The sequence below is a fragment of the Fundulus heteroclitus genome, chromosome 4 (genome assembly GCF_011125445.2).
Source record: "Fundulus heteroclitus isolate FHET01 chromosome 4, MU-UCD_Fhet_4.1, whole genome shotgun sequence".
Lineage (NCBI taxonomy): Eukaryota > Metazoa > Chordata > Actinopteri > Cyprinodontiformes > Fundulidae > Fundulus > Fundulus heteroclitus.
In genome coordinates, this window is record NC_046364.1 from 32,440,976 (window position 1) to 32,451,881 (window position 10,906).

The following is a 10,906-nucleotide window of genomic DNA, read 5'->3' on the forward strand; positions in this document are numbered from 1 at the left end:
GTTATCCCAGCCTGCTATTTATTTCACTTCATAGTTCACAGTTTAGTTTCCCACTATTTTATGTTGTTCTACAATAGATTGAAATGTGTGGTTGTAATGTAAAAAAAAAAAGTTCAAGGAGTATAAATACTCTTTGCAAATTACTGTGGGGGAATCCTTAAACCCGTTTTGAACCTCTGCAACATAATCCTGCACATATTTGTCACTTGTGCGTTTACATGCAGACACACAGCCGTCGCGGTGTGTTCACGAACAACCCGTTATTTTACAACTCCCCTTGCATTTCCTCACGCATCCTCACCAGCCGGCTTGCAACGTGGCGCCTGAACTCCTCGAAGTAGTCCGAAAATCCCATTGGCGAACCGTAGGGCTCGTGTGATTGGACGATGCGGAGCCCTCTGTGAAACGCGCCTCGTGATTGGTTGTACGTAAAGCGGCAGGAACTCCCGGCTCCGTTGCATCCTTAACCACTAGAAAGAGGGTCAGGAGGACCGCTGAACTGTGCAAGCGAGGAACTGGGGGTGTTTTAGAAAAGCTGGTGTGTTTTTATTTTATTTTATTTTGTTTACAGGCTCGGTTTCCGACGAACGGCGAAGAAAGAGCTCCGCTTGTCGCGGTGCATGAAGTGGAAGGAGCTCCGCTGGTTGCCCAGGCCTGTTTGCGGTGGTGTGTGTCTGGAGAAGAAGGCTTCTGATCGGAGTCAGGCATCAGCCCCGGAGACTGATGGCTCGTTTTAGCTTTAGCTTTCACTTGGTGTGCGCCGTCCTCCTCGGCGCCTCGGTCGTGCGGTCCAAGCCCACGCTGAGGAAGGAGAGGGTTCTCCGGGACCCGGAGCTGAGTAGGCAAGCCCACGAAGACAACAAGAGCTACCAGTACGACCACGAGGCCTTCCTGGGCAAGGACGAGGCCAAGACGTTTGACCAGCTCACGCCCGAGGAGAGCAGGGACAGGCTGAGGTGAGGAGAAGTTCTGGTTTCCTGTCATTACGAACTCATGACGGTGGTGTGGTCATGAGTTAGTCGTCTAACTAGGTGCCAGCAGCAGGACAGCGTTGACTGCAGGCATCTCAGAAGAGCTGAGCAATTGTTGCAGTAAATGTGTTTTTCGAGATTGTGCTGACATTAACTTTTTTTTATTTATTTATTTTTTTGGGAGGGGGGGTGCTTTCAGCTCCCCTTTGGTGAAGAGTTGGCATTATGTGCCACATATGTATGTATGAGCTGGGAGGGGGAGGACCCCTGTGGAAGCATCTCAACGTGGCAACACATGTATCTAAGAATACACCACAGCCCACAGTGTATGTTTTTTTTTTTTTTCTACTAAAATTGGCTTTGCCCTGCTCCACCCACTGGAGTAGTTTCTCACTGGAAGGTGTGTCCCTTCTACTAAAATAGAGATGCACTAATTGCAGCTGATACTGATTTCTGTTTTATTTTTTTTTTCTTTAAGGACTAAACCTGCAGGTTCTATTCTTGAAGGCCTGTAACACAGAAACGCATCGATTTGAACACGTTGGTTTTATTCGTAGACCGAAGACGGTTGGCGTTCCGAGACGATTAAATGGGTAGTTTTTGTCGTGTTCAGCGAGTGACCTGCTGTTCACAGATCAGAGCCGTTAAAGGGGAAAACTGTCAGATTACAGCCCAGGGCTGGACGATAATTCAATAACAATACATATTGATCGATAGACGTATATCGATGATAGAAAATAAGGGTCAATAAAAAGTCCAATGGAATAAAAGTTTTCCTTCCTTTTGCATTCTAGCCATGAAGGTTAATATTACAGTCGTTACATCCACCCAACCAATCACAAACAGACCCAGGAGCTCTGTCACCAAGCTCCGCCCCCTTCAAAGAGTTCAGAGAGAAAATGTTTGTTTCTTTTTTTACAAACATGCTGTTTTGGTAAAAAGTTGGTTGGATAAAGGGTTGAGGATGAATTCAATGTTTGTGTGTTCTGAACTTAAAAACAGGTCACTAAGAAACAGCACAAAATAGCCAGGGCTGCACTTAAAATATATGATTTGAATTAGTTGATAATAATCGATATCGATTAATAGGATTTCTATTTCTGGGCGTTTTTTACATATCGCCAACCAGTCAGATCTCCATTTACTCCGTTTCTGTCTGCCTCCCCAGTAGGCCTGCCCGTTTCAGCATCTGCCTGAGTTTCACCACAGCAAATTGTCTCTCTCCTCGCCCTTCTCCAGCAAAATCGTGGACCGCATAGACGGAGACGCAGATGGGTACATCACGACCGACGAACTGAAGGCCTGGATAAAGCGAGTCCAGAAGCGCTACGTGTACGAGAACGTAGCGAAGGTGTGGGCCGACTACGACTTGAACAAGGACAACAAGATCTCGTGGGACGAGTACAAGCAGGCCACGTACGGATACTATCTCGGTACGCCTCCTCTGGATGTAGGCGTGCTGTTATTTATCTGAAGATGCGGCCATCAGGCTTTTGCTCGTGGATGCCAATTTTGATTGGTTCAGTTGGAAAATCGTCCGGAGCTGATTTACGTCTCAGTCTTTTTTTTTTTTTTTATGACACAACGTGAAGCAGCTGTTTCAGTGCCAGATAACAACCTTATTTTAATCTACGCTCCCAGCTAACCCAGAGGAGTTTGAGGATGCCACAGACCAGTTCAGCTTCAAGAAGATGCTCCCGCGAGACGAGAGGCGGTTTAAAGCGGCGGATCACAACGGCGACCTGGCGGCAGACCGGGAAGAGTTCACGGCCTTCCTCCACCCCGAGGAGTTCGAACACATGAAGGACATCGTGGTTCTGGTAAGCCCCCCGTAGACACATGATATACGAGCGTGATTAACTTGTAAGAGCACACCGCCCGTTTTCCTATGAGGATATTAAAGAGGTTGAACTGAAATCACTCTCATGATTGAAGAAAGAAGTGTAATTCCACAAAAAGTCATTTTGCACGATTCGTTATTTCAATTAGAAATGCCGATTTCATTTCAGGAACATAGCTGAGTGTAATCTGCCCGGTAAAATAACTTTACCGCCACCTCTCGGATGACTTCCTAATGAAACTTTAACCGCGTCTGGAAACGGTTGCGACCGCAGATACTTTTTTGGAACGGGCCCGACGGGAACGAACAGACGAGTCCCATTTAGGCCTCCGTCTTTAAATATAAATTTGGGTTTGTGGAACAGTGGCGTGGCAAACGTTAGCGGCGATGCGCTACGCCGCCGCGTTCATAAAACTTGTACCAGCCATTTGACAGAGTTAATAATTAACCTCATTTTTTTCTTCCCCTTCCCATGTCGCTGGATGTTAACCAAGCAGTCGGCTCAGGCTGTGGTGTTTTCACTGATCTTCGCTGTAGTAAACACGGTTGTCACAGATTGGAGCCGCTAAAACTGATACACCATGTACGCTGTTTTTTTTTTTTTTTTTTTTTTTTTTTCTCCCCCCACAAGTTATTCAGGTCTGTGCAAAAAGGAGACTTTGATGGCGCACGTCGTTACGAGGAGAGACGTAAGAAGGAGGCACGCTGTGGCTTAGGAAGAACATGGCTGTAGGGTAACGGGACAGAAAACTAATGGAGCTTGTTGTAGTGCAGGTCGAGGCAGGAGCATAAAGTCTTCCCGCTGAGTGCCAACTACACACCCACTCACTCACTCATCCACATAACGGAGCTCTCTGTTAAAACGTCCGGCTTCACATTTCTACCTGCTGGGATCTCATTCTTTCTGCCTCCTGTGTGCTCTCAGAGGCCAGAAATGTTCCCAGGAGAACATCCGCAGAACTCCTCGCTCCAGCTCCTTCTTTAGTTGCCATCCAAATCTGGAGCAAAGCCAGTGAATGTTAGAAATCTGACGAATTTGCTTTCATTTATTAAGAACAGCCCATCGTGCAGAGATAATCCAGATATTATCGAGCAGAGATACAGGCCCACTCGCTGCCCGTCACGTCAGCCGCTCCTCTGCCGTATCATTTTTACCGGGTCGTGTCGGGTAAAAATGATACGGATTTAGTGATTCTGGATCGAAGGGTCAAACTTTTGTTGGCTTGAAACGACCTCTAGCAGATGATTTCGTTGTCGTTGTATCAGACGATCATTCATTTATTTGTTTTTTTTGCCAATCATTCTGATGGTTTTGTGGTTGAAGCTGGTGATTTATTTGTCGCTGCTTCCCAAGAACACGTCGCTGCTCTCTCTAGATGTGTCGCATTCACAAAAAGATGAGTTTTTATTTAAAACATCGTATCCACCCAAAGTCAGAACGTGTATCCATGACAAACACCAGCAAGGCTGCGATTTAGGTTGACTAGGGACAGATTATTAACGCAAAAAGGTCCTTTTGTTTTTATAAACCTTTTATAAAGTGCTTGTGGTTATTTATTGAGTCTTAAGTTTAAGCCAGACTTAAAGCTGTGTCTACGGTTTTCAGGTGTTGTGCCTGTGAACAAACGTGGCTCCTCCAGATATTAGAATTTAAGCTGCTGTAACATTAGTTACACCTGGTTAGATGGGCATTTATTTATTATATGATTGTTATATAATAGATTTATTGATCACCTAGGAAGGGGAATATTATATTATGCTCAGATATGCAAAATATGCAGCTGAAGGGAGTTTGTGAGGACAAACCCCGACTCCGTGTGGCCATTTTTGACTAGTCTGGTTTAGAAAGAGATTATTTAGTTGGTTTAAAGTTAAACTGCTTTACGGTGGATGTGACCCACCACATATCGACCGTTCTATTCTGCGTATAAACGGCTCCAAACATTCGTCTGCAGTCATCTGGATTTCCCTGTTTATTGTCACAAACCCATGAAGCTTCAGAGATATGGTTAATCTTAGCTGTATGGACTTATTAAAGATAATCTGATAAGGCCGAAGCTTTAACTTCATTAAATCTGGAACGAAAGAGGGAATTAAGCATATGTTGTTAAACGCTAAGTTTGACTAACTACTGAAAAACGTTTTAATTAATTAAGAGGCTTCGGGTCTCATCAGCAGCTCTGTAGTCGGCGTGTCAGCTCGGCTATCAGTCGACCCTCTCAACATTTCTCCACTCGCACGGCCAGAGGCAACATGTGGCTGTTTTAACTACTCGCAGTGGAAGTCCCACTGAACCTGACCCCCCCGCGTCTCCTTTTTAATGACGCCGTTAACTCGTTCTGAATGCAGGAAACGCTGGAGGACATCGACCGGAACGGCGACGGACACGTGGACGAAGACGAGTACATCGGTGAGTGTTGAGATTTAAACTCTTATTAAGTCAAATTAATATTGAGGAATGGAGGCTTTGAGGAATGGACAGTGAGTGGTGTATGCTGTGAACCGGGAGAAAGTATTGAAATAAGAGGAAAACGAAGGCGAAGATGATGCCGTTTTACATATGGATCTAAAAGAGTTTCACGGTTCAACAAGATTTTTATTCATTTATTTATATATTTATTAATTTAAATTTGTCCATGATGCTCCTCCAAGTTATTAGGGATGGAGGTTTAGCTGATAAGGAGCCGGAAATCAATACTTTTCCGACAGCGTACAGCTACAAACCAGACACCTTTCTGTCCACATTCCTCCATTTAAATTTTTTTTTTTTTTACACACTATAAACCGAAAACTGTAAAGATTCGTTAAACCAAATGCTCTTTCAAAAAGAGTTTGACAAATGCATCAATTGTCGAAGTTTTAAATTACGTTGAAGCAGAAATTAAAATTTGAAACTAAAGTTTTGTGGTTGTTTTTGTTTCATTGTTACGACTTATCCAGTCCGGACCCGGAACACGTGCTCAACTGTAAATGAACTCACGACAGTTTTAAATATAAAAGCTTTTACTTTTTTAAATTTTTTATTTACACTCCTAACTTGAGCTTAATCGTGTTGTAATTTAAAAGAAATGGCTTAAGACAGATGGACATAAAAAAAAAAAAAGAAACCCTGTGAAATCTAACTGAAATGTTTGTGTCGGAAGCCGACATGTTTGCTCACGAGGACGGCGGTCCTGAACCGGACTGGGTCAGGACCGAAAGGGAACAGTTCTCCGACTTCCGAGACCTGAACAAAGACGGAAAGATGGACCAGGATGAAATCAGGCACTGGATCATGCCACAAGACTATGACCACGCCCAGGCCGAAGCCAGACATCTGGTGTACGAGTCTGACCAGGACAAGGTACGCCGCTTCAGCTGCTGCTATATAATATACTGTATTACATGAATGATTTATTTTCTGTTTTTTTTTTTTTGTCTAATCAGGATCAGAAACTGACCAAACAGGAGATTCTTGACAACTGGAACATGTTCGTAGGAAGTCAGGCCACCAACTACGGCGAGGACCTCACCAGGAACCACGACGAGCTCTGATCTCTTCAAACCCGCTTCCTAAAATCCAGAAACGCCAACATGTCCCCTCCTGTCCGTGGCTCAGTGGGACGGACGTTACAGTGACCCCTCTCAAACGGACACTTTAGATGCCAAATGACATGGATGGGACGGGGGTCCTGCTAAGATTTCTTGGACTGTGTTTCCCTCCTCTTTGTTTCTGCCATTCAGGGGTGAAACCAGAGGGCTTTGGCTCTTTTTGTATTTTTTATTTTTATTTTTTTTGATCGGTGCCTTCCAGCCATGGTGCGGCAGGCTGAGCTGCCTCTGAGATTTGTATAAATGTTCGTAGATCAAACCAATCCTAGTCGGTTATCTGAACAGTTCGTGATAGCAACGATAATGTGAAACCTCAACCTAGAGCATTTAATGCGACTTATTTTAGATATTTAACAGATAACGTTGATACTAAAAGTTGGGGAGGAATAGGGTATTTTTCTTTTTACTGAAAATGTTTGTATGCATTGTAATTATGGTTTTTACGAACTAGTAACGGGTTTTTGTTTAGTCGAATTTCTTTGAGTTTTGAATTCTATAGATGTTTCATGGCATGGATTTTGCACGCATTTGGTTTTAATGTAGCCTGTGAACATCTTTTTTTTTTTTTTTTTCTTCCTTCATATTTAGTTTTTATTGTATTTATTAGTATATGCAAAGATATGTTAGAGTTTTACTTTTCTATTGTTTTAGTTGTAAAATTTAAGATTACACTTGTTGATGTTACAGTTTTTTTTTTTTTGTTTGTTTTGTTTTTACAAGTAGTAAATAGAAATGGAAAAAAAATACTTTTGCTTTCAGGGAGATTGTGAAATAGATAGCATAAAAGCGAATTGGAGAAACATGCTTTAGGGTTGTTTACTGTGATCAAAATAATTGTTAAGATGTTAATGTTTTTAGCGTTTTCCAAGAAATGGGGGAACAATAAGTTATAAAACTTTTCACATCTTCAAATTCTGTCCAAATGCATTAAAAAAAAGCAATGTATGTTAATACATGTTTTTTTGTCCCTTTTTTTTCTTTTTCTTTTTTTGTCAAATCCCTCTTTTAGGTTTTTGTAATGTATTACATAGCTGTTGAGTCTATTATGTTTATTGATTTTTTTATTTTTATTTTTTTGTCAAATCCCTCTTTTAGGTTTTTGTAATGTATTACATAGCTGTTGAGTCTATTATGTTTATTGATTTTTTTTTTTTTTTTTAATTTTTTTTTTTAGTTGCAAAAAGGTGTTTACAGAGCTCAGTTTACTAATGCGTCAGCTCTCTCTCTCTCTCTATGAAGCAAACCAGTCTGCTTTCATTTCCTGATTCCACACTTTTGGATTTAGGACAGACATAGTTTGTCTTCTTTTAGGCTTTTCTTACAACATTATGGCGACAAACATGAGGTTCTTATTAGGAAGCCCCGGTTTTGTTATTAACCAATCACTAAAGTCGGCAACGTCCTGGCTTAGACAGCAGCCATCGTCAGATCATAGGTCTTCAATAAATATACAACAAACCCTAACATAGCTCACCACCGTCAGGGTGTGAATGACTGATTGTAGTGTAAAGTGCTTTTGGGTCGTTGAAATAATTAAAGTGCTGTACAGGTACAAGCCATTTACTATTACCCTATTACATTAGTTGTTGAGGCTCCTCTTTTTTTTGTTAATTTCAGTAACCCTGGTCATTAGGAGCTGTCCAGCATGTGACTTGGACGCGGTTAAGTTAGAGGAAACATTGATATCTGAGGTAAATGGATTAGTTTTCCTGTGATGGGAGTACCGTAGTATTGAGGAGAACATATGTTCAACGATTGGACAACAGCCAACAAGGCAAAATGAGGCTGTTCAATTACGCATCTAATCTTTTCCTTTCTTTATTTTTGCTTCTCGCAGCTTCTTCCTTAAATAACTGCAATCAATCCCTACACTTAAACTGTTGTTCACTCAGTTACAAAAGACTTTTCTTCAGGGGGAGGGGGAGGGGGTTGTAGGTTGTACTGTAACGTTTGCTAGCAGTTTCAGACACCTACTTAGTTGCTTTTTCGAACGTTAAAATCCTGCTTTCGGCCTCTGATTCATTGAACGTTAGAAACGAGCGACGCGCCGTTGACACGTCTCGAGACTAATTGCGGACCGCGCGCACTGCGGAGACGGAGTTGAGATGACTTGCTGTTGCTGCTGGCTGTTGCAGTAAAACTCTGGGATGTAACTGAGAAAGCGGCGCCGCCACCCAGCCTGTCCCCTCTGCTTGCTCATGTGGAACATACGGATATATATGTGTGCCAGTTAGCGAAACAAGTCAAGCGGGACCAATGCGATAAAGCTCATTAGGAACAAGGGACGGAGCGATGGATGTATGCGTCGGCCGTGTTATTGTGTTGGAACCCGAGACATTACTTGTAATCTCAGAGCAGAGGCCAAACTTCTCCCCCCCCAAAAAAAAGCTTATCTGTAATTTCACGTTTGAATGTTTTAACTGTTTATTTGACAAGGTTAGATGACTTTGCAGGAGGAGGACGACGATTTTTAAAAGAAATTTGCACCGAGGTGTTTCTGTTAGCATCACCGTCTAGTTTTTGGCTGCTCCGTTGGTTTGAATGTGGGGTCAGCCTAGTTTCACGCGTTTGACCAATCGGGAGGCCCGAAACTCCAAAGTTCTTTAACGCCCTTCTTCCGGACGGCATGTGAGGTTTGCCACGTGTCGTGTTTCATCTGTGTGTCGGAACCGATGCGTGAAAGAAGGTGGACGAGTATTAGCGGTGTGGAGAGATGTAAAACGGACCAAATGCGTTTGCTGGAAGCCGGGGCGGGAGGGGCGCGCAGGCTAGTTGCCTCGCGGCCATGTTTAACAGTCTGCCCCCTCCTGTTTACGCAAGAATACTAATCATTCACACTGGGTTGGGGATGGAGGGGGCGGGGGGGGGGGGGGGGGTTGGATTGTGTGCATAGTAATGCCTTCAGATGGGTCTCATATGAGTGTCTGCGTAGATCAGCCCCTCTCCTCTGATAATAATGAGCCCTCTGGGTGAAGGAACGGGCCGGGTACACTCGGGGAAGAGGGTCATAAAGTGCACCATTCAGCAACCTCAAAGATTCATTTTCGCTTAGGCTTGTCCACCAAACCCCGCTCCTCCTCATTTTCTACCTCCATTTGCTTATCACTAATTAACAGCAGCAAACTCTAAACTGCCACGACAATTAAACAGTCTGCATAAGAGACTGCGCAATCCATCCAATCTGCTGTCGGCTCCCCTCGTCCTCCTCTCCTCTCCGTCTCCTACGGTCATGATGGCCTATTTTTCATCGGAATCTATCTCCTCTCCCTCATGTTTGTCTATTTAACTCTTGTGTTTGGGCCTCTCTTGGATTTACGTTCCAGGGTGTCATTTGCAATGATCTTTGGGACGTATAAAGCCCACCCTTTACCGAGGCTTTCATAACAAGCTTTCTGCCAGTTGCATAACGGCATGGACGAGCAGCAAAAGTATAAAATACATTCTTTGTTCATTATTGTGCTGTTTTGACTTTGATGTTGTGTTTTGACATGACAGCTGAAGGCAGAGGCTGAGGCTTTTTCTTCTCCTTGGAGGACAAATTACAGATTTCCTGCTGAAATCTCAGGGGGGAAAAAGGGAAAATTATACTTTAATAAGACTTTTTTCCCCCTTCGGTTATATAACATTTAGAATTTTATTATGGCTGTTATGGTAGTCGGCGTGTCACATAAGGACACGTGGACAGAAAGAAAAAGGATAATGTTTTACGCTTACGTAAATTGGAGGAGTCTGCAGCTATGTCCCGAGGAGAAGAGGTTATTAAAAGCGGCGTTCATCCTATGGGACAGGGAATCCTTAAATTTTCCCAAGCAGATACGAGTAGATATGAAGGTGAAACCACATATTTACATACACCTGTCCAGGGTTTACCGTGTCTCTCTCCCAATGACCGCTGGAGATATGCACCAGCTGGCCCCCGACCATCCAGGGACGATTGAGGATAGACATATTTTCTGAATGCTCGACTAAGAATTATTATTATTAGTGATTTTTTAATTTAAATTCAGAGCTATATACATTTCTATAGCATTTAGAAACAATGGCTTTAAACTGTATGACTTGGGTTCAAGGTTTGCGGGAATCTAGTCCCACCCCTCCAGATAGAGAACTGGTGTGGCTCACACTTGGTTTTATTAGACCATAGGACATGTCTGTAAAATGTTTGTTTTTTCTTCCTAGTTGTAATGTGGCTTTTTATATTACTTTTGGAGTAATGGTTTCTTCCTTGTGGAGTGGTGTTTCTGCCAATTTTGATTCAGGAGCCGTTTACTGATTTTTTTTTTTTCAGGGGTTGTTTTTTTTTGTTGCTCTTACCAGCTTCAGCCAACATCTTTACGAGGTCTTTTGCTTTTGTTCTGGGGTTAATGTGTACATTTCATAGCTTATTCTCTGGGCAACATTATGTTTGATTCTCGTGCCATTTTTTTTACTTGCATATACATTCTTGCACAGAGAGTCATGGCACCTTCAAACACTTGGATCTTGGAACCGAAACATGGACCAG

At 42.9% G+C, this 10,906-nt stretch overlaps 1 protein-coding gene across 1 annotated transcript; it reads left to right on the plus strand.

The window, feature by feature from the left end:
- Positions 1-424: 424 nt before the first annotated feature.
- rcn1 (reticulocalbin 1, EF-hand calcium binding domain) lies at positions 425-7,353 on the plus strand. Its single transcript, XM_012855145.3, has 6 exons — positions 425-956; positions 2,211-2,404; positions 2,613-2,791; positions 5,161-5,221; positions 5,955-6,154; positions 6,238-7,353. The coding sequence occupies exons 1-6, from the start codon at positions 724-726 to the stop codon at positions 6,343-6,345; spliced, it is 975 nt and encodes a 324-aa protein (XP_012710599.1). The 5' UTR covers positions 425-723; the 3' UTR covers positions 6,346-7,353.
- The last annotated feature ends 3,553 nt before the right edge of the window (positions 7,354-10,906 follow it).